At 41.1% G+C, this 23,787-nt stretch overlaps 1 protein-coding gene across 1 annotated transcript in view; it reads left to right on the top strand.

The window, feature by feature from the left end:
- LOC104167268 (neurexin-3-like) overlaps positions 1-23,787 on the top strand; it is a gene marked incomplete at its 3' end in the record, with an annotated part of 99,105 nt that overhangs the window by 46,655 nt on the left and 28,663 nt on the right. Inside the window, exons 5-6 of the mRNA XM_009707477.1 lie at positions 862-1,300; positions 6,342-6,725. Of these exons, the coding sequence (XP_009705779.1) occupies positions 862-1,300; positions 6,342-6,725 (823 nt within the window). The remainder of the gene's footprint in view (positions 1-861; positions 1,301-6,341; positions 6,726-23,787) is intronic.

Genomic DNA, 23,787 nt, shown 5'->3' with positions numbered 1-23,787 from the left:
CAGCTGTAAGAAAGGGAAGGGTGGGAGGTTTGGACTCCTGAGCAAGTCAGGCGTGCTCAGGAGTGCTTGCCTGCTTGGGAGTGCTGGCTAATTTCCATCCATATAGCAACAGAGTCTAGAGTTCTCGTCCTTAACCTAGAGAGGGTAAGAGTCCGGGTACTGGATATGTACAGGCTTTTATGGGTTAACACAGAGAGCATAGGTTTCTTGAAGTGAGGGTAAGCTATGCAGATATCTCCATAACAAGTTTGTGTCTGTAGTGATATAAGATTTCTTGGTCAGAGAAATTTAAAAGTCTTTGTTTACTTTTTCTTGTAACTCTGTAGGAGCCACAGGGCAATCACCAACAGTTCACAGCAACTTGCTTAAATTTTTTTTGCCTCTCTCTCCTAATAGTTAAATGGTCTTATAAGAATAATAGAGAAATGACAGTGGTGGTACAGAGTTCCCTGCTGTGGCTAGCAGAGATGGACATGGGGGTTATACTTTGTTATGTATTTTGTATGGGATTTATGCAAATATAACAGCATGATAGCAGACACACACTGTATTTTATGTACAAAAGATTTTACAGCAGAGTGGGCCTGTGGTAGAGTTAATTGTTCTCACTGTCCTTCCCTTAAATGTTCTCTTCTGCCTGCTTATCTGATCTATAGTCATCGCAAAGTACATGTTGCTGTCACTTCTACAGACACTCCTGGTTGTGCTCTCTCCCTCTGTCATCATGTCAGACTCTTGCATGGTCTTCTTTCTGCTCCTCACTGCCTTTTGAGAGAAGTTTGTCTCCCATGGCTGAAAGTAATTTGGGTATTTGTACTGTGTGCAGGATTGATGTATGATATTTTTCCTTGTGTCTGGCAGGTTGTTTATAAGAATAACGACATTCGTCTGGAGCTGTCTCGCTTGGCACGGATTGGTGATACTAAGATGAAGATCTACGGGGAAGTGAAATTCGTATGTGAGAATGTAGCTACACTGGATCCCATCAGCTTTGAGACGCCTGAGGCCTATATTAGTCTGCCTAAATGGAATACCAAAAGGATGGGCTCCATCTCATTTGATTTCCGAACCACTGAACCCAATGGACTGATCCTTTTCACCCATGGCAAGCCTCAGGAAAGGAAAGATGCCAGGAGCCAGAAAAATACAAAGGTAGACTTCTTTGCAGTTGAACTTCTAGATGGGAACCTCTACTTGCTGCTAGACATGGGCTCTGGGACCATTAAAGTCAAGGCCACCCAGAAGAAAGCCAATGATGGAGAGTGGTATCATGTGGATATTCAACGAGATGGAAGATCAGGTAGAGCGATGACTTTTTCTTAAGCAGATTCATCATTCAGATCCAAACCTAAGGCTGTGTATTAATTCTCAGAACCTTCAAAACCTCTTAGATATGAGTCACTTCCTTACAAAAACTTAGTGTTACCCCAGTGATGTTTATCCAGCAAAGCAAAGATGTGAATAGCTAGGTTTTCATTAAATGTTTGGTGTGAACTTCAGATAGCACATCACAGACAGTCTATTAATGTTTTATTCACAGTCTTTAGATATTCTGGACCTATCTTTGCAATTAGATACATGATTATACTGATGACTTCTTTGTAGGTCATAGTAAGGTTTAAGGCCTTTCACCATTATTATTTAGTTCTTGGTTTGAGAAATTATCACTGATCGACTTTGGGGTTTTGTTCAAAAAGAAACTTAGTAGAAACCAAATGAAACCTTATTGCTGTGACCTAACATTACTATTTTCTTCTGGATCTTGTGTCTTTAAAGAACAGGGGTTTGGGATCTTGTCACAAGGAAAATAAAAGTAATGGGCACAACCAGTGGCAGAATTATGGCAACAAATCAACATTTTTATCCTATTAATTAGTATCTTGTAGTTTTCAGTCAGGTTTCTTTACTCTCTCTTGGATGCCAAATTCTTGTTTTAATATCTGAGTTGGCATTCAGTGGATGTTTCTTCTTTTCCTCACAGCTTCTCATTTTAAAAAATGTGGTTTAGTTTATTTCTAATACTATGCAATTACCAAGAGGTATTTTGTTTGTTAATGCTGGCTATCATGCTAACATTCTCATGATGTACTCTGAAATTGTGTAAGGAAACAAAATGATCAAATACTGTAACTTCATCTTGAGAATATGTGAACAATTGTACTTGAATTCTACCTGAACCGTTGGGTTCTCAAATCCTGACTGTATATCCCTTCAAAGGGAATTTTGCTTACATTTGCAGTTGGATTTGGGATTTGTCTGGTGATCTACAGAAGATAGCTTTAGGTCCCTAATTTTATGTTTCCGGTTGCTGAACACCATCAGTAGAGAGAACGCAGTGCTAGAATTTGCTTCCCTTGAGTTTTCAAAAGAGCTGACTGTTAGATTCCATGCAAAGCCTAGCCGTTTGAACAGGTCTTTGCCTGAAGCTAGTTTTTTCTTTGATGATGTGAGGAGTTTCTTTGTATTTGGCATGGTGCTCTACTAGGACTTAATATGTATGGTTGTATATTTCTATCTCCTAAAGACATGGATAGGAACATTTTATAAAGGAAACCATAAATAAATAGAGCTTTGATTTCTTTAGAATTGCTAAAGTTTAATTAACTTCCAAGGATAAACTCAATTAGTTGCATTCAGTACTGCCTTCAGTTTTGCTTGCTCACTTGGGGACTGTCTGGTCCCTGGAGAGGCAGCTGCAGAAGGAGAAGAAACAGAAATGACACTAAGCTCTTTGCTAAGAAAGTTCGTAAAAACCTTGGAAGAGGGACACATGTTCATTTGGACTAGGAGGGTGTGACAGATGGCATTGCTGCTTGGTGGATGAGACTGTAGGACTGACTTGTTTGTCGCTTGGCAAGGAGGTTTGTGATGTTCTGGACACTGTTTAGAGATAACAGATTTTTGAATTAAAAGCACTTTGCTCAACAAGAATGAACGCATTTGTATGTTCTTGTCCTCTCTTTTTTTGATTGCGTTTTCTGCTGACAAGGAGTACTGGGTTAATGGTTCTAGTGACTGATATCTTGTCTCCCCAGAAAACCAGGATACAGGCACTGATTTCTTCACACCATACCTTTAGCAAGCATCAACCACTCTTATCCAATGGTACTTTTGGTAGGTATGAGAAGGAAGTTCAGGATCTCTTCTTGTTTAGTCCTTGACTTTTCTCCCATGTGCAGACCAGAGAACAGTTACACCTTGGAGGTTTTTTTTACTTTTTTTCCCTAATGAATGCCTGTCATCTAGAAACTGAACTAATGAACTTACTTAATGGAGGCTACAAAACAGACATTTGGGTTTAATGTGATAGTGACCTTGAGGTTCTGATTCTCATTACTAAAGCAGCCAGACCTTTATTAGGTATCATCTCTCCCCTCCTTCCCATTTCTGTAACAGTCCAAAACTTCAGGCTCTACTGAGCTTGGTAAAATAGCCTAAAAATCAAAATATTCACTGCTGTAATGTACTGAGGCAGGAGCGCAAATGCTGGGGAAGCATGGCAGCGGTGCTCAAATAACCTCTGGCACCTCTAGTCCCCTTAGGCTTTGTGTATGCTTTGGTCTGTGTTGGCTGCCAGAGTAACAAAAGCTGTTCTTTCTCTCTCCTCTGGCAGAAGCTGACAGCATGGACATGGACACCTAGTGTCCTGTAACCTTTCTGTCCTTGGGGAAAGCTCCTACAAAGTGTCCATGAAACCTGTCACAGTTTCTAGCTGGGAACAGTGAGCATGTTACACAAGACAATACTTTTGACTTGTCATCTGCTATAAAACACACATGTTGACCCGCCCACACAGACACTAAAAATCTTACTGGAAGGTCTGGTCTATGGTTGCATCAGTGCACTGCTTTGTATACCGGCTCTGCTCTCAGTAGCTGGGATCTTTTGTTCTGTTTGTTCTTTAGCCCTGCATGAAGTGCCTAAGGGACTGGAAAGGAGATGCTTAGATGCTTCTGATTTCCCAAGATGGGATTTGATCTACTGAAACAGAGTTGCAAACATGGGATTTGGGGGGCAAGATGTCAGCTCATGTGACTGCTCCTTCCTAGGGTTAATTCAGAATTTCTCTATCTCAGCAGCTTGGTCTTAAAAGTGCTGTGCATCCAAGCTAGTATAATCTCCTTACAAGATCAGTTGCAGTGTACAAAACACTGGCAGAAAGTTTTAGGCTGCTGTCTAGCCTATTTCCTTTCATAATCTCATGGTGTTTCTCCAGGTTTTACACCTCTCCTTGGTATCCAGTATTTCTTCTGTTTTGGGGGGTTTCTTTACCTTTGTGGCTTTTGCAGGTGATGTTTGTTTTCTCCATAGTAGCAGCTGTGTGGACCTCAGCCCTCCAGTATTTTGGTTCGTTCTAGTCTTTTGAGTAACGTGTGCTCTACGTTCTGCTTTTGAGGAGTAACAACCGAGAGGCTGGAAAGGGGACTGTGATCCTGTGGCTCTGTGACATGCTGTCTTTACGACTGTAGGCATATTGTCACATCTTCCCGTTTCTTCCTTTGTAAAAGGGAAAACGTCTGCAGTGCTGCAGCTTGTTTTTACAAAATGATTCATCAAATAACCGTGATTCCCTTTCAGCCTTTAATTTGTAACGCCTCTGTTGCTTCTGGCACTTTGCTGCCTCTGACATTATTCCTAAATTATCACTGAACATCACACACATGAAAAACCTTGTGTCTGTGTCATACGTGCAGTTCCCTAAGAAGACACCTATTACAACTGAAGAAAAAGCATGTATCCCAACTGCACTTTCTCACAGAGACACAAAATAGAGCTAACTCTATTAACTACAGTCTCCCACCTTATCGTAGGGGTGTATGATAAAAATGCAATGATGTGGAATTAATCTTAAAGCTTGGATAGTTGTCTCTGAGAACAGACTATCTTAATGACAAAGCAATTAGATGTGATGATTTATAGCTAGGGAGAGTGAATTGCTGATTTTTAACTGAATGTCTGGTGGGCAGATGTCCCTATCACAAAAGCTGATGAACGCTCTTCTGGAGAGTACGCTGCTCTGGGATGTGAGAGACCTATGTTAGATTCCTTGTTTTTCTTTGGATACACTGTCTGACCTTAAACAAGTCACTTTGTTTCTCTGCACCTGTTTCATGTGTTCTGATTGTGTTTCTGTATTATGTATTCTGACTATTTTATGTGCTGGGACAATTTCTTGAAATGCATGGTAATGGCCTCAGTGCAGTATGCTCACATCTTGCTTGGAGCGTATGGAAGCTACTACAGTTTTAATAATAACTGTTCTTCAGAGATAACCTTTACCTTTCTCTATCTCAGTTTTCTTGTTTGTAAAATGGAAGTTAGAATGCCTAACTTTCTTTGTAAAACCACAGAATAATTTATTTTGGAACAAACTTCTGGAGATTTCTAGTCCAAACTCTGCTGAAATCTAGACTTTCTTCAGGGTCATGTCCAGTTGTGCTTTGAATGCCTTCAGGATGGTGGTTCCACGACCTCTCTGAGGTTTGGGTTCCCATGTTTGACCACCTTCATGGTGAAAAATGTTCCGTTCTATGGAGCTGGAGTTTCCCTTGCTGCAAACTGTGATCAGTGTATATTGTCACTGTAAGGGCACATTGCTGACTCATGTTCAAATTGTTGTCCACCATATCCCCAGGTCCTTTTCTGCACAGTTGCTCCTTAGCCAGCTGGTCTCCAGCCTGTACTTACATGTGAGATTATTCTGCCTCAGGTGTGGGACTTTGTATATATTGTTGTTGATTTACATCAAATATTTCTATCAGTCCTTTCCTCCACCTTGTAAAGGTTTATCTGAATGGTAGCCCTGTGCTTCCTCCAGTGCATCAACCACTCTCCTCAATTTGATGTAATCTACAAACTTGATGAGGGTCTGTTTAGTTCCATCATCCAGATCCAGCTTTGGAGGTACTGATGAAGTGTTTTCTGGAAGAGCTATGTAGTGTGAATTAATACGCTTTTACTTATCTTTTTTCTCTCCAGTCCTGATACCATGGAACTCCTGTATGTTCTTAGTAAGTCTTTGCTTTGCTGGATGAATGCCATTGAATAATGCTCAGTTTTTACATGTTATTATTTAGCCATTGCATTGTTATGCTTGTGACCCTATAATGCAAGTTGGGATACAGACACATGAAAATCAGTCACTGCATGGAAGTACTTATGGCCTGTGGTTCAAGAGGAGAGGGAGCTGTATGGGAGACAATGTCTCTGTTAGGAGTGCATTTGGGTAGGAAGGAATCTTCACTTCCCTGTGCTGAACCTTAAACCTCACTCAATTATTGGAAAAAAATGAACTAGACTGAGGCTGTAAGTCAAAGTGTTGTCTTCTTATCCTCATTTAGGTACTATATCAGTGAACAGCAGACGCACCCCGTTCACTGCTAGTGGGGAGAGCGAGATCCTAGATCTGGAAGGCGACATGTACCTTGGTGGGCTGCCTGAGAACCGGGCAGGACTCATCCTTCCCACAGAGCTCTGGACAGCAATGCTGAACTATGGCTACGTTGGTTGTATCCGAGACTTGTTCATCGATGGAAGAAGCAAGAACATCCGGCAGCTGGCAGAGGCGCAGAATGCTGCAGGAGTCAAGTCATCTTGCTCCCGCCTCAGCACCAAGCAGTGTGACAGCTACCCGTGTAAGAATAATGCAGTCTGCAAGGATGGCTGGAACCGCTTCATTTGTGACTGCACTGGCACTGGCTATTGGGGTAGAACATGTGAGCGAGGTAAGCTGAGTTTTCTGACCTCAGTTACACAAAGCTGAAGGTGTGCAGAACTAGAACAAAATCCACTGTTTCCATGAGACTTTCCCCTGCCCCTGTTGGTCTTCCCAATGCGAAGTTCCAGTCCCCACACGAGGAAGGCTTTCGTCTCTGATTGTTTCCTTCCAGTCTTTTCCACCTTCATTTCATGAGCTTACCTTCTTCATCTGCCACTTCACTCCCTAAGCCTTCTGAAGACCTTGTCTTCGGGTTCTAGAGTTTCTTTGTCTGACTATGGTTTGTCTCCGAAGGCAGAAAATGCTGCTGCATGTGAGAAGTCTCAGGCAAATTACTGGAAACAGTATTGAGTGTGAACTTGAGTTACTGAGGTTTTTCTTGCATGGGACAGATGATGTATCCTGGTTCTGTCTAGTCTTCCTGGTTTTTGCATGGCAGGATTTCCCTGAAGGCTGTGTATGGGTAAAGACAGCTAATGAGATAGTGTTAACAGCAACATGTCTCCAAGTTCACCTCTGATAAGGCAAATCTGTAGGAGATTGTGGGAGATACTATGCATCTTATTCTTACCCATTCTGACTGGTGATTTAAAGACATATGACTGGAGATATGAGGCACATGTAATGCTGATACAGGCAGGGAAAACATGTTTCTAGGCCACATGGAAAAAAATTTACTGATGTAAGATATCTGAGCTATATATTTCTCAATTACCAGATGGTTCCATTAATTGTTGTTATCCTTATTGTGCTGGTGCCATGCTGAGAATGAGTGGTTTTAAAAAAAACCAGCTGGGGCTAAGATCACTTAGAAAAGAAAATACTCTCCAAAGGGTGTTTTCTTATATTGAAACCAATCTTTCTGTTAATATTTGGCCATTGGCACTGCATTCTGGCTGAACTGCACTCACAGTACACCCAAGACTTAACTGTAAACCATTAGCAGAGTCTTAGGGCTTTCAGCTCCTTTCTATTACCTTACTTGGCACCATGACCTAGTGGTTATAGCATGTGTCTTAGATTTGGAAATTCGGATATTTTTGAGCTTCTGCCATAAGTATTTGAGAAGTTCCTTTCCCACTCAGGTTCCCCCTCTATGCATTTTTTTAATATTGATCATAGTAGCTTGCCACTTATGAGAAAGAACGTGAAAGTTAGGCACAGTACATAAAATATTAGGCAGAACTGAGATTTGTAGTTCATTCACTCTCCAGAGGATTTTCTTCTTTGCAGGAAGTTTTTGTTAATGACCAAAATTCTTGCTGTAGACCGGATGGGGTTTTTAGGTTTTACAGCACAAGATCTACAGCTGAAGCATCAACACTGCCATCCATGCTGTGAGGACATGGCTGAAAGCGTAAGATTCATGGGTATTGGCTATGCCAATGTCAGCTCAGCAGTTCCCTCGTATAGACTACATTGGATTAGAAGATTCAGGAAAACATCAAAGATTTTTTCAACTACAGCCTTGGGATTTGTTTTGGCCAATTGTATGATTAGGTTTTGGACAGACATGGTAAAAAGGAACACTACCATAAATGCGTTGTTCTCCTGCAAAATTGCAGTTATGCTTGCCCTTGATCTTTATTTAGTATTAGGAGTGACCAGCTCTGTGATTCAGGACTTTGGAGACTCTGTCTCATGTCTATCTCCTGGACTTGGCTCTCAGAAGAGAATCCAAAGCTAACCAATGACATAAAAAACAGGATACATCTTATGTACCTTTAGATATCTATGGTGTTGGCTTTTACTCCTTTTATTATCAGTGAAAGGAAATCAGTAGGTTAAGGGCATATAAGCTTTTTAATTTAGGAGAAATGAACCTCGAGTCTGGCCTGAGATCTGTAACTTGGCCATGCTTTGGCCAGCATCAGTATGAATGAGAAAGATACATGTATGAATGCATGCCTACCAGTGTGGGAACTTGAGGTTCTAATAAATATGTCTTAGAATCAGAGTGTATTTAAGGTTAACAAAACAGTGATGGTGTACTTCAGGACAACATAAAACATGTATGCAGAGGCCCTAATCCTGAGAAACTAATTGTGTCTATAACTAGAAACCACAGACCCTTTACTGGTTTAGGCCCAGTGTCAGGCAAAATGTGGCTTTCATGCCTGAGGTTCCTTGGCACCATGAGAAGCAGCTCACAGGGAATAAATATTTGTAGACTGGATACACAAAAAAAGTTGTGCAGATTGAAGTGTATTTGACTCTCCGACATTTATTGTGGTGTTTCATAGCAGCCTCATACTGCTCTGATACAACTAGTTGATATCAGATGACTGCCTTAGTGCACAGTGATTTTGCCTCCATGTCATATCCCGTCTGAGGAGAAGATAGAGGTGACTCAGATTCATGGATTCTCTCAGTGAGAATTAGGGTGAAATGACACCCAAGATCCATGGGAAAACAAGACTTTTATTCTATAGCTAGGCTCATTGGCATTTAATTAGGAAACAGAATCAGGAGGGGGTGGGCCTTACATTACTTACTAAGCAGGGGGGGTGGGGAGGGATGGGGAGAGAGAGAGTTCACCGGTCCGGGTTCCTGCGGTGGTCCAGCCACAGCAGAGCTTCAAGGATGCTTCTATTGTGATTGACATTTCTTCTTTCTTCTTCCTCTCTTGTTCTCTCTTCTTCTACTTTTATACTTTTATCTCTGGCTCTGCCTCTGGGTTCTACATATTGTATATTTTAGGGAGCATATCGCTTTCTGGTATGATGCAACTAAACATGTTCATGGTAATCTTCATTTGCGCATGCATGGGTGTTACCTGTTATATGCGTTTTGCTTGTAATGAAGCAGAAGGTCACTTCCAGTTACTGTATGGGGGGGAGGGAACGGGCCCAAGGTAAGGCTGCCCTGCCTCCACAGAACTCCTTTCCTCACCCACATCCTGCCCAGCTGGACCTGTTGTAATGGGAATCATTCCATTCCATCACTGTATGGGATGTATACCTTCTTGTAATGGGTCACCCATTAATCGTTAACTTTCTGTCAGTCTCTCACAATCCATGAACAGAAGTATTGCAGGCTACCAGTGATTTTCATTCTCATGGTCTGACACCCAAGGATTATTGCAAGTCCTGACTTCATCTGGCCTGTGATCCAAATATTGTTGGAAGGAGAAAAGTTGAGATGGAGACTAGGAAAGGAATCCAAGTGAGAGATGCTGCCGTGCATGCCACAGTGGCACTTCTGCATAGTGACTGAAGAGCTGCCTCAGGACCAGGAGGAGCCAGGCTGGTGCATAAGGGGAGGAATGAAGAAGGAGCAGGCTAGCTCTTCTAATAGGAGAGACAGCTACTGAACCACTTTTCCAGTCTGCCATCTGTTAACTGAGAAGGGCTGTCTCACTCACTTTATTCAGTCCTTAGACTTCTGTCCACTTAAAAGAGAGGAGTGTAAATCTTGGAAGGGGTTTGCAGCCCAAGACGTAGTGTAAAGGTTTAAGCGGCAGGGGAGCCTAGAATAAAGAATCTTCTATGCCTGTTGGCTACCAGAAAAATCACTCTTTATCACAAAGCAAAGCACATACTTAACATTTAGTTAAGGTACTAAAACTACAAAAGACATACGTATAACTCCAGGGAGAGAAGCAGATGATTCATTTGTTGTTGATGGTAAAATCTGTCTTCCACTTCCCAGGTATAGCAGTTCTGCATGTATAATGCTGTATTTCTTATACATTTTATACTTTGCCATATGAAGGACTGTTACATATCTAAAAGGGATTCAAAAAGGAAATCGATTGTGTCATGGTTAGAAGAGAGGTTTGGGTTCCTTTTATTCATGGTGAAACAATACAAAGACATGGTTTTCAGTATGTCACCTATATCTAAAGCTTGTGGGAGTTTGTCCTGTCAGCGAAGTAACACTTCTGTATGTTCAGCAAGTAACACTGGATGCAACATAGACTTTGGTTATCAGGCAGTACTTCTGTGCAGATGGAGAAACCTTACTGTGGCTGCAATTTGATAGGGCACAGAATGGACAACTTCTGCCAAGGCCTCAAATTCATTCTTACAATTCCAGTATCTAATTGGTCATTCAGTATTGGCAGTGGTGTAAGCAGACAAAGGCGTTTTCAGTCTTAGTGTCATAGCTTCTAAGGGTAATGTAGTCCCTCCTTGGGGTAACTGAAATTGCATATAAGAGATGGGGTGAGACATGGCAAAGACCAGTTCATGTCTGATATGACTTTCACCCAAGGCAGGGTATGTCAGGAAGTCAGAAGTGCTGGTAGGACTGCTCTGGCCCTTTCAGTAACTGTATATTTTTCCTGTAACTAGGAAAGAATATTCTTGGGAGACAAGTCGTGAAGGCTTCTATCAGGTATACTTACATTCAAGTCCTTGCTGTAGAAACGAGAGTGAATGGACATCAGTGTTTGATCCTCAGAAAGGCTGAGACAAAGTACTTCACCTGGACAAGATTCTCTGTCTTCATAAATTTCATTTGATCTGCTTTTGAGATTGTGTTTCTTTCCAGCTCTGTAGCCTATGGCAGGTGACACGGAAGGGAGAGGAGATGAAAGTGCTCTGAGATTCATGGGCCAGAAGTGCTCAATGCCAGGCTGTGAGGCTAAGCAAAGTCAACAGCAAATGCTGGCAATTACCTAGATGTGGTCCCCATTTCACACCTTCACAGCATGGGCTGTGCTGACCAGGTAACACACCCATTAGTTATTTATTTTCTTAAATCCTTGAGCTTCCCATTCTCGATTATCTCTCCATAACGTTTCTCTGCTACCCGGTCTAACTCAGTGTGACAATGCTGGAAATCATATGTGAGAAGAGGCTTTTCGAGCCACAGTTAAAATTAAGGAGCTGTTATAAACCTAACATTTGGATGAGTGTCTGAAACTTCAGAGACTCTACAGTAGCTGTTGGAAGGAAGCGGTGGTGTGGCTGTCCACCAGGCTAGGAAATAAGACTCTGTTGGCTTTGCAAGTGGCATGAACTCAATTAAAGTAGTATTGTGACCTCCTTCTTTAGATGCCTCGGATAAGTAGTCTAAGATTAAAAAAGCAGAAGCCTGGAAATAATGACCTGTGCTAAATGTCTAAGTTCCCTGTCCACTCAGTGGAAGGAGGTAGTTGCTTCTTGGGAGAAAGTCAAAGCAATAACACAATCTGCTTGCCTCCTTTTGTTGATTTGCCTGTCTCCTTTTATTGATTATGTGGAGATTCTTGTCTGATAACTCAGTATTGCTGCGCTCCAGAAGGTAACTGTGCTGCAGAGGAATTGACAGTACCAAACTGCCAAGGCTACCAGACTGACAAAAAAGAGGATGTCTTGTTTGGGATGGGGGCATAAGGCAAAGAAAATAGAAAAGAAGCTAACAGACAGAACACAACCCCTCCTGCAAGTGATGCTTTGAATGCCTTGTAATGTGGTAATGAGCTTGCCTCCCTCTGCTCCCTGAGCTCTCCTGTACTCCTATTACATCTGATTAGAGTATGTATGGTGCAGAGCAAGATATAATCATGCCAGAAAGATTCCTAAACTGAAAGGCAGTTTCTGGATGTTTCTGAAATGAATGGCACAGCGAAACAGATTTGTGATGGAAATTATGACTGTAAATACATATTGAGGCTTTGTACTGAGTTCACTAGGTCTTGGGTTGTAGTGTGTTGGGCATTAGGGAAAAAAAACCTTGGAGCTTGTACTCTTGGTAGTATTTGGTCATTCTTGCATCCTAAGGTCTCAGAAAGAATAGGAGTATCAGAGAACAGTGTTTGCAGTGCAACCTCTGTGTTCTAAAATATCTTGTTCCAACAGGTCTGCCGTTTGGTAGTTAGTTTGAAATAAAGGACAAAATATCTGAAATCCCATGGGAATGCTTCCCAAATGCTTTCCGATCATCAGGTGTAGGGCAGGCTTTGGCAGAATTGACAAAAAGATCCTCCAACACAATGGGTAGTGTGCTTCCTCCTGTTGCATGTGAACTACCTTCTCATACTGAACCCAATAGAAATTGGGGTGAGTTGCAAGTCTTCTCAGCAAGAAGGGCTGGAGGACTGTTACAGACACGCAGGAGGGTGGGAAGGTTGGGTTGGTACAGCTACTGTGAAGGATCTTTAGTGTTTTTTAAGTACTTAATGTCTTTTGTACCCTTTGGCTTCTAATTTTTTAGTATTTGACATTAGTTGCAGTGTCAGGTCAGTGCAGCCTCCTGGTAATTGCACTTGAGATGTTAGAGGTAGAAGTTGGGATCTGGCTCATGGAGGATGGTATACTTCTTTGCTGTGATAGCAAAGTACCTCCTCACAACCTGTGGACTTTTGTGAAAAGGACTCCAAAGCCATAGCATTAAACAAGCAGGAGGAGGGGAATGTGCGTTGTATTCACATTAAGCTATTGTCTGTAGCTGCAGTGAAAAAGCCATGGGCTCAAAAAGGTGCATGAGGTCTGTTCTGTGGATCCTGAAAGCTCTCTGCTTGCTTTCCTTTTGCTGAAACACTATGAGAGGGACTGCAGAGGGCAGAAGCACAGGAAGGACAGAAAGCAAAAAGACAATTGAAAATCAGATCGTTTTAGGCCAATGAAAATCAAATGTTGTTGATCACTCACTTTTTAATGCTTTCTCCTACTTAATTGCCTTGATTGTAGGATTTTTTTTATTAAGGGGTATATACTGATAAGATTAGAAAAGGCAGGGGTATGAGACTGCTGGCCATTTAAGACTGAAATAAAAGACACTGAGGTTTAGATTTTAAACCTTTGAAGTTAATTGCTCAGAACTGGACACAACCTGATCTGTTCCAGGTAAGGGAAAAAAAAAAAAAAGAGTCTTGTTCCATCCCTTTCCTTTTTGCTGGGCTTCACCCAGTGTTCATTGCAGCAAGACAGAGATATCCCACTCCAGTTCTTCTCCCAAGGGCTGGAACCAGTGTCTTTTCCTGTTTAGGTTTGCTCACAGATGGACGATTAACACCCTGAGCAAACCAGGCTTTTTCTGTGTTTTGTGGTACACTGTTTGTGAACAGCAATGTACCTGCTGTTGGCAGTGCTGATGTTGAGCATAGGGCTACACATTTTATTATCTGCCAAGTACCTTGATAGCAATGTTTGCTAAGAACAGTTTAATGACAACACACATCTGCCCATTATGTATGCAATAAACAGCTGTTGTAAAATTACTGGTAATAAGAAATGCTACAAAATCACTTACTACATGGTTTAAGTGCTGCATGCTTTGCTGTCTCAAGCACAGGTAACAGCATACATTTCTTTATTTTTGTGAAGGTGTTTCATGATGAGTACGTATTTGAAGGTTTGTTTAAAAGAAACCTCAAACGTGTTGATGCTTTTTGGACTGTCCAGACCTTCTGAGTCTGCAGTCTAATGCTGGATAACTGCTGAGAATAGATTTTCTTATAGGATTGATGGTTCCCAGGGGTGCTGGACCCATTAGGAGAAAAGTCTTTGCTGCAGTATTTTAATACTTTTATTCCCTGCTGGATCTTGAATATTCAAAGACTTTAGGAAAGTCAAAACATCAGAATAACTTTTATTATTTCATGAAATAAAGTGAAAGATGTTAGAAATCAGAAGGTCTGTTCCAGAGCTCATCTGTTCATTGACTTACTAGTACCAGATAGGTCCCTATTGATTTCCCAAAATGTCTCCAAACTGCAGAAAAAAAGATTCCATCTGAGTTTAGAAAAAGACTTCACGTAATCCCTTCACACCTATTTTAATTTATTCTTCACTAATTTTATAGCCTCCATTAAACATGATCTGAGGCATGTTAGCTTTTGCTAGGGGCATTTGTATGAGAAGTTCATTTTCTCACTTGCCAGCAATCCATTTGTAACACCTGTGGCTGTTCCCCCTATGACTGGCCCAAGCAGCTACTACTGTGATATATGCTGTACACAATTGTGCTCAACAAATGCAGGCCTGGGCTTTCTGTGCTTAGCTCCCTTCTATGTCTCCTTGATGACTGGGTGTCAGAGCAGAAGGCTACTGTTGGTTGCATAAGTGCTGGATTATTCTACTGTATTAGGCTGTTATGTATCCTCCATCTCTGCATCCTTTCCTTGCCTTTCATGGGGTAACTTCTGTTCTGGCATCCAAACAATTCCCAAGATGCTCATGAGATGTTGTGCTAGCTCCGGTAAGGACAGTGCAGCCAAGGTGGGTCTTGTAAAGAAAGAGAAACAATATGAAGGAACAATTTCAGAGTCTCTCACTTCTGTGAATCTATATTGTGATACTTTCCACTCATCATAACTTTATTGTCCATAGATGTATATACTCAGACAAAAGCCACTTTGAATATGTGTTGTTTCCAGGACAAATGATGGCATTTGTTGCCTTGTAATGCCTTTGTGATATCCTCAGTACAGAAGACTGTGCAGTTTAGAATTCTAAAGTCAGGGTGATTACATTTTTCTGGGAAAAGATCATTTCATGGTCTTTAGGCTGTTGAACTTTAACTTCGAAGAGTCTCATTGATGTGACAATCTCCAACAGCATCTGCTGAACAGCTGGAAAATCTGAGACCGTATAAAAATCAACTGATTGTGTCTCCTATATTTTATAATGATGTGGATATGATTTTTTTTTTTATCTGTGTGTTCTTTCCTGTTTCTTCATCCTGACTCCATCTTCATATGCTCTTGATTTTTAAAGCCAATCCTGCCTTCCATGCTGCATGTGGATTTGTTAGTACTCCAGGTGCTCTTTATCTCATCTGAATATGGTAATTGATGGCACAGAAGCAGATAATTTCTGCTGTTTTTCTCTAAACTTCTGTGTTTCTGACTGTTTATTGCTGAATGTAGCTTTCACAAGGTCCTCCTAGTTCAAGAAATATGATTATCCAAAGCTGTATTAGATTTTATGCTACTGTCAGCTCCTGTAAAGAGTGCTCGAATGACACAAAAAGATGTTGATGGGTAGATGAGTAAGAACATTTGGTTAATACTTTTTAGCATCTTGTACTTGTTAGTATAGGCCTCTTCTACAGGACTAATATTGTAGTGGCATATTTGTTTATCTGCTGATTTATAAATGGCAGCCCTGAACAATAGCTTCTCCTTAATGCAAGCCACAAAATACAGCCTATCTATAAGTCAAGGCACAATGCTGCTCAGATAACTCTCAGATTAAAGGACAGCTTGTCATAGCAGGTCAGTTTTGCCTGAATCACACTGTATCAGAGGAAGGCAGAATTTACTAAAACTTGGATCATCTGAAGTGCTAAGTCACCGTGAAGAAAGAAAATACTTTCACCTTCTCATCCTAGCTTTCCTGGATAACTCCCAGCAAGACATATAATGGCATGTCACATGTATGATCCAGAATGGGCTTGCTTACTTTGAGTATGCACCGTGTCTGTTGTGATTGATCAGGTGTCTAGAGATGAACTGATGACATTAGATGCAAGAGTTGCTTCAGACTACATGGTGTCTTTGGGTCTCTTATTGCTCTGTGGCTGATCTCAATCCCTATGGCTTCATACCCCGCTTCCTTTCCATACCCTGAATCAGATCAGTTTGTGTTTCTGCTGAGACTACCAATTGTCCCTACAATTAACAGGAATATCTTGATGGAAGTGGCCAGGAGGAAGTAGATTCAATTGTCATGAAAAATTATTTCCAATATTTAAAAATACTCTATAGACCTTGGAGATGTTATCTGTGAAATTAGCTTTCTCTATCTCTCCGCTTTGACCAGTCAAAGCCATCAAGCTGAAAGGCAGGCACTGGCACAGTGCATTTTCTGTCTCATTTTTTCTTCTCTATTCATCTCAGGGGGAGAGGAAAGACTTGGCATTCATGATGCTCCCTTAATTGACTCTCTCTCCGTGTAGAGATAGGCAGTCACCTCTTGGACACTTTGATTGATTGGATGAGGCTATTATGTGATATGGAAAGGATATGCAAAAGCGCAGCCATCACCACAAGCATGGAAGGGTCCTACTTGGTGGTGTATATTGGCTTACCCAGATCTGCCTGGTTTGTCTGCCTTCTTTGATATGCGATTAATCCCCAGAGCAGCTCACAGGGTGGTCCTGGTGAATCTGCCGCCACTAAGTACCAGACTCCAAGGTATGGCTCTCCAGAGGGAAACCATTCTCATTCACCCTGCTAAAGGGTCTGAGAATGTGTAAAGGAAAGATAATTTTCATCATCTTTATTTGCTTCCTTACCAGCATCCTCATTTTTTTTCTGGGTAATCGAGATCAGGGAGGTTAAAATTGGGAGATAAGGTGCAGAAGAAGAAAACTGTATCCTGATAAATCAAATCTTAATACAAGTTTCAGAGCGACTTCCTGCTTTGTGATGATTATAGCTGGTGAGGAGGTGGATAGGTAAAATGTAAAACTCGGGAGATATCCATCACATTAATGCAAAAGTCATCCCACTGAAGCAACACAGCAGCAGGGAGGATATACAAGAAAAGCAACCTCATAATCAGTGCTGTTGGTCTCATGCTTCTTCCATTTTTTTTATGGCCTGCAGCTGTTGACTTCTGAAGTTCTGCCTGTTAAGGCAAGATCCTCTTGTGGTCAGGCTGGGCCCTTTGGGTAGGGGTTTCCTATCCTCCTAATCTTGTGTTCTTTTGAAGAACTTAGCATTTTTTCATTTCTGAACAAAGAAGAATCATAATTCTTCATGTTGCGATACTGCTAAAGGGAGCCGGACAGGGCAGGTTGGAGGGGATTACTGTTGGAAGTTGTATCAAAGCACCAGAGTCCAGGATTCAGAGTCATGTGGAATCAGACTTTTAAGTCTGACTACCCCAGTACCCACAGGCCCCATTTCAAACTGCTGAGAAAAGAAAAATACGGTATTTTAAATAGCGAATTTTTATCTACTACCTTGGAAATGGAAAATGACAGTTCAGCCCTCAGCTGAAAAGTGTGTTACATTGACAGCTCTGGGAGTCTTAGGCTTGTGCTCAGAATGAGAAATATATACAGACTTGCTATCCTTTATATACCTTATTTGTCTCTTAGAGGAATATTTGCATTAGAGATTAGAAGGTAGGTCAGTCTTCCTGACCTACCCGGTCTATAGTGGAGCTGCAAAGTAGAGTGGTGAAAGAAGGAACTCTTCTTCTATACCTCTGATTTCCTCTCCGTGGCTTACGTGACTGCTGAAGACAGAAAGCCATGGGGCAGCTTAGTGCACCCAGCCCAGGGAACAGAGCAAGGGGTTTTGAGCTGAGCAGAACAAAATGGAGTTTGTGCTGCATGTATCAGCTGCCATGTTAGGACAAGATTTCCCCCTGAACAAGTGATTGGCAAAAGGCATATGCTTGCTAAATAGTGAGAAGGCAGCAAGAATACAGAAACCATCTCAAATATTTTATAGTTTTGTTATTGTGTTTGTTCATTTTTAAATCTGTCATGAATGTTTCTGACTGAAGAGAAAAATGAGGTCAAAGGAAAGACTCTTGACATATTAAGAAATTTCAAAGGATCTAGAATCCTTACACTAATCTCAGCATACAGGATCTGGTTCCTAGACATGGAAGCCTAACAATTCAGTGCCTAGAGGTCTTTTCCAATGAAATCGATTGTGTGATTCTGTAGTCGTGGAAACATGCAGGTTTTTACCATTTTGTTACCATCTCCCCAGTGAAATTCTCTTCTGTTGCAGTCCAACTTTTTGATGTAAACCTCAAAAGTCACTGCTCCATTTCAGCTGGTCAGCTCTCATGTCCAATTTGTGCAAATCTCCTTTATTCTGCATTTGCATTTGATTGTTCTGTCCTCTTGAAGGACTGACCAGCGCTGAATTTTAGCCTTTCCCTCCCTGTCAAGTGTTACTGGAGGATGATTTAGCACTGCAGCCAAGGTGCTTGCCTCAAGGCTGTGTTTTTAATAATTCTAGCTTTTCTTCTTGTTGAACACAGGGTTGTTTCAGCTGAGGATGTGGATAAAGGCACAGGTAGTAGTTGGCAGTTCACTTTTCACCACTCCCAGTCTGACGCTGGGAGCACCGCTGTGGTGTGAAGGAGCTGCCATTAGCCACGTTGGTGAAGGGGGTGGAGATTGTCCAGAGTTCAGCGGGATGGAGATTCACTCCTGTCCCAGTCTGTCACCTTCCTTTTTACTGAGGTAGCATCACAGTTCTGTATCTTGTTCAAACACTTGTATGCCGTTCCCCTAAGCCTGTCCCGTTCCTTCTGCCACCTCACCTTCCAGTCCGATCAAATTTCACTTTCCTGTCTGGTGCAGAAGAGAAAGGAATATCCTCAAAGATTTCCTGGGCTGTGGGAAAGGGGGACAGGGAAGGAATGAATAGAGCTTTGTCAAACAAAAGGCTGGTATCTTTTTCTTGTGTCGTTTTATAGCCTGCAACCTTTTCGGGTAAAGCAATTAGGCAAAAAAAAAAAAAAAAGGGTTAGAGTAAAGAAATTATTTATCATGCTGGTTTTTAAATGGCTCACTTTGGTTTTGCTTTATCTTTTAATTTTTTATTTAAAGTCAAAGGCACTTGGGCTGCTTTAAAAAAAATCAAAACATAAAGGAACACCACAAATAGCCATGTCGAAGAGTAATGAATCCAGCAGACAGAAGGACTTGTGTCCAAAAAAAAAAAAGGCAGAAAAGTGTAGGCTGGAATTGATATTGACTGTGCAACGTGCACAGTGCTAATGGACCTGCAGAAGAAACAAGAACATTGCAGCCATAAAGTGAAAACCTGTTCCACTGTGAATACAGATGAGAGTGGGGAAGACAGTGCTTTCATGGGGCTGCTTTTGCTCACATGGCCTCTTGAGCTAACCTGCTTAGAAAGTCAGAGCGACAGGATGTAGATTAGCAATCAGCATCCTTATTTAGCCACTTTTCCCCAGGTTGATTTCTGCTGTGATTTCTCTTTTCTTTTGTCTTTTCCTGCAGGCTGGTGACTATTTGCTGAGCCCATCTATTCTCTTTTACACTGTGTTTTTTTTTTTTTTTTCTGAGAGAAGCCATAAAAGTTAAAATGCTGGTCGTTTTCCCTTCTTTGTGTGTGTATGTGTGTGTTGCCTACAGTTCATAGCCTAGTCTGTGCCACCAGCCAAGCCTCAGTCAGTAAGTCTTCCAGGAGAAACAGCTTTGAAACAGCTGCCATGTCCCTTCTGCTATGAGTTGTTTTTTCCCAGACACCGTGTCGCTCAGATTAGAGAGGGATACTGGCCTGTACCCACTTGATCAATGTGCTCCATCAAAGCATTGATCAAGAAAATCCTATTAAAACTGTATGGCATCCATAGCTTTCTTCTCTCCTGTGAGTGGGATACTCCTTGAAAGGGAGTATCCTGTTAGGCGCAGAAGAGATTGTGCATGCCAAGAGCTGTAACTCAGCATCTGTTTGGGTGCCTGCAGGTGGCTATGTATTATGTTTTTTCCTGCTTCAGCATTGCTCCTGGGTTACACACTTGAGCAACTCCTTGGTGAAGGCTTCAGGGAAGGAAGGAGGGCCACCCAGATACAACTGGGAGGGGAGATATGGGGGTCCTGGCATTAGACTTGTTGTGTAGGGGACTGAGATGTATTCAGTACTGAGGTGAGACAAGTGTTCAGGCAATGAACTGTAACCCATCTGACACTGTTGATGAGACAGTCTTTGCACATTGGCAATGGATTTTAGGCTATTCTGTGCCATAGGGATGTGGGGTCTGCCAAATCTCACAGTATTACCCCTCGCTATAGAAGCCAGAGGTGGGGGCTTGGGTGAATTTTTGTACCCTTACATACAGGTAACACATAGGGGAACCTTCAGAATTCTAAGGATCAGGCAAGGTCATAGCTGAGAGAAAAGCAGTAAGTTGCTGACCTCTCTGCCTGTCTTTGGGCTATCAGAATAAGCTAAATAAAACCACATTAAACTGTTTGTAAGGATACGAAATGATAATCCTATGCAAACAAGTGCTATTTTTGCATATATGCAGAGTATTTTCAAAAAGAGATAGATACCATTATCATTTTATGTTTTGGGAAACTGTGATATAGAGCAATTACAGTACCTACAGTAAGAGTCAAGATTACGAAAGTAATTAGCCACAGACCCGGGCTGAGGGGGTTGCATTCACTTTACTGGGATTTAAATGTCTAAATCTAAGATATCAGATAATTTTGTCATTAGACTTTTCAGTCACTAAGCTGCTTTTTCCACCTTGAAAAAGCTATCTGATGTCTCTAAAATAATACTTGCAAATCTCTACAGACATGGTGATATAGTCCGGGGATATTTGATTAGCAGTTCCTAGAGATAAATATTTATATACTGTGATAGGATAGAGATAATTCGTATCACAACCTGAGTTCCTTCATCGTCTCCTCCTCTCCTGTTTTTCCACTCAGAAGAGCACTGATGAATCACTTTGACCTTTGAGCCATGCATTAAGGAAAAGCTGATTACAGTACAGCTCCCCATGGGTCAGCCTCTCTCTTATCCAGCATTGCACTCACTTGACTATCTTTCCCTGTGTGCCTCACCAGAATCCAGGGGACTCCAACTAACTCATACATGGAGGAAGTTAGTAAAGATGTGCTTGTAAGACAAAGCTGAAATTGTACAAGCATTAACTTAAGAAACAAAGGAACATTAAGGAAATGTTATCTGATAGTGAGAGGTAAAAGACACAGTGATTTCCCCTGCACCAGGGGTAAAAGCATAACAAATGCTATTACTTGGAAATCTTTGCAAAGCTACCTCACAGGTGCCGCTCAGAAGGTGTGTTGCAGTATATCAGGCACAGAGCACCCTGTGCTACAGGGTGTGCAGTCCTGTTTGCTCTGCAAGGCTCTCTGCTGACTGCTTCACTGGCTGTATCTGCAGGTGAACTATGTGAGTATAGGTAGTTGTGTCATGTAAGTTCAGCATCACTGCTGGGCTAATGAGTAAATTTGGTCGGGGCTTCTCACAAAACAAGCCTTGACATATAGGGGACATCACTAAATCAGTGCTTCACAGAAGTATACAATGTAGACATACCTTGGGATTCTCTTTCTGTCTTATACCACTATAGACAAGTTCATTTTCTGTGCCTCGTCTTCCCAAGATGAAAAAAAGCCCCAGATACTTGAGACTTTCATAAGTCATAGAAAGGTTGTTAGGTGAACAATTAATGAATCGTTAGGAGCTTCAGATTCTAGGATGAGAAAAGTTGAAGACCAGCAAAATGTTAATTTTTGTTAATCTTTGACTTTGTTTCATAGTTTTCCTTGAGCTTAATGGGCATCCTGCCCTAAGAACAGGTAGAAAACCTGACCTAGTGACTGATATTTATTTTTGTGTTATCTAACTAATTTTCCTATTATTGCTAGTTGACACATAGTGTTTTATTTTTCATCAGTACAGAATTGTGGGCAGCTTTTAGTTTTGTGTATTAATAATTTGAGTTTATATCCCCAAAAGAACATTGCCTGGACCCACAATGTTTATTAAAAATCCTTAAAGGTCAGAGATTTTCTTTTAAAATAACAGTGACTTTCTGTCTTGTGCTACTTTTTTATACCTGCAATGCTAACACAATCCTTCTATAGTGAGACACAGCGCTGGATTTTTTTAAGGTATACAAGCAACCTTTTGTAGATCAAGTACCGTAGTACTTGAGCCACTCAAGGGGAAAAAACTTTCTAGCTTCTTTGGCATTGAAAAGGTAAAATTATTCATTGCCCTTTATGAAGTACTAAACAAATGATGAGATTTTGTATGATGTGTCAGCGACTGGCTGAATGTATTTAACTCGATAGTGATATGAGATTTACAGAGCACACAAGAAGGAAGCCTTAAATAGTTTTACCCACTGACCTTTGCCAAGATAATAAGCCTGAATATCAACTCCTCTCCAGTTAAATTGTGTACTAATGAAGTGACATTGGATACTCAGCTACAGGCGTGCTAGTGAGAAGTATTCCTAGTAACATGAGTAGAAACGTATATTCAAGAAATGTGAGTATAAAAAGTGCATTGCCTTAACAAGCTACCATGGCTATTTCTTATTAAAAAAAGAAGAAAGTGTGAAGACAGTGCTGTTGAGCAGCTTAGATGGAAATTCAACAATATGAAGGAAATTGGCAAAAAAAATTGAAATGTAATCAAGAGGCTGAAGGGAGAAATTATGGAGAAAGATTAGAAGAGTTCAGTACATATTACTTGGTAAAATGATAACCTGAGGGGAGGACAATGAATCAGGTCTCATGGGAGGACTGCCTTCCTAAGGAAGGGAAATTATTTAAGGATGTCCATAGGACACTAACTGTGGAACATTGGATTAAATTAAGAAAGGAAAATGGTGAATATCGTAGACAGCATCCTGATAATGAGCTGTATTTCTCTTTGCTTTGTTTTGCTATAGCAGGAACCCTAGGGAAGGGATGGAAATCCCATCAGTTAGACACTGGAAATTAGGAGGGCTAAACCAGCAGAGTATTGCCAGACTGCTATGTACTTTAATGAAATGTGCTTTGTAAGAGGGAAGGAAAGGAAGGGAGCTGCATGATCTATCCAGCTCTTATGTTTCTAGCTTGTATGGATCTGTGAAATGTATGCCTCAGAATAACGAAAACATGGAAGTGTCTTCCAACTTCAAAAGACCTATTTTTCTTTCTAAATCCTACTAATGACTGGGTATATTTTCCCGATTAGTCGGAACATGAATAAATTTATAAGATATGCAAGACACTGATTCCCAAAGTATATTTTGTTTGATTCTTATTGTACTTACTTATTATAATAGCTCATACTGAATTAGGAAGGGTCGAATAGTTTATTATGTAAAAATAACCACATTTTGATGATACCTCAACTTCTTTGCTAGATCTTAAAGAATTGTGGAATAAACTGCATGCTTAGGCAAATTAGAAACAATATTATGTAGCCTATGCTACAGGATGAGATGAGAAAAGAATGTCATTAAGGAAGGTATTGTCAAATACACTGTAAGAAAAAGCTGTGGCGAGAAAACTTCAAATCCCAAACTCAAATCTTAGTTAGAAGAGGTATTCAGAGACTCACATGAGAAAGAGAAGCATGGGGAAGTGTAGCATGTGTCCAGATCTTTCCAGGTTGCTGGTAAAAGAGAGCCTAGCATGAGGCTCGTTCTCTCTAG

Source organism: Cariama cristata, unplaced genomic scaffold (genome assembly GCF_000690535.1).
Source record: "Cariama cristata isolate BGI_N322 unplaced genomic scaffold, ASM69053v1 scaffold749, whole genome shotgun sequence".
NCBI lineage: Eukaryota > Metazoa > Chordata > Aves > Cariamiformes > Cariamidae > Cariama > Cariama cristata.
This window is presented reverse-complemented; position numbering and strand designations above follow the sequence as displayed.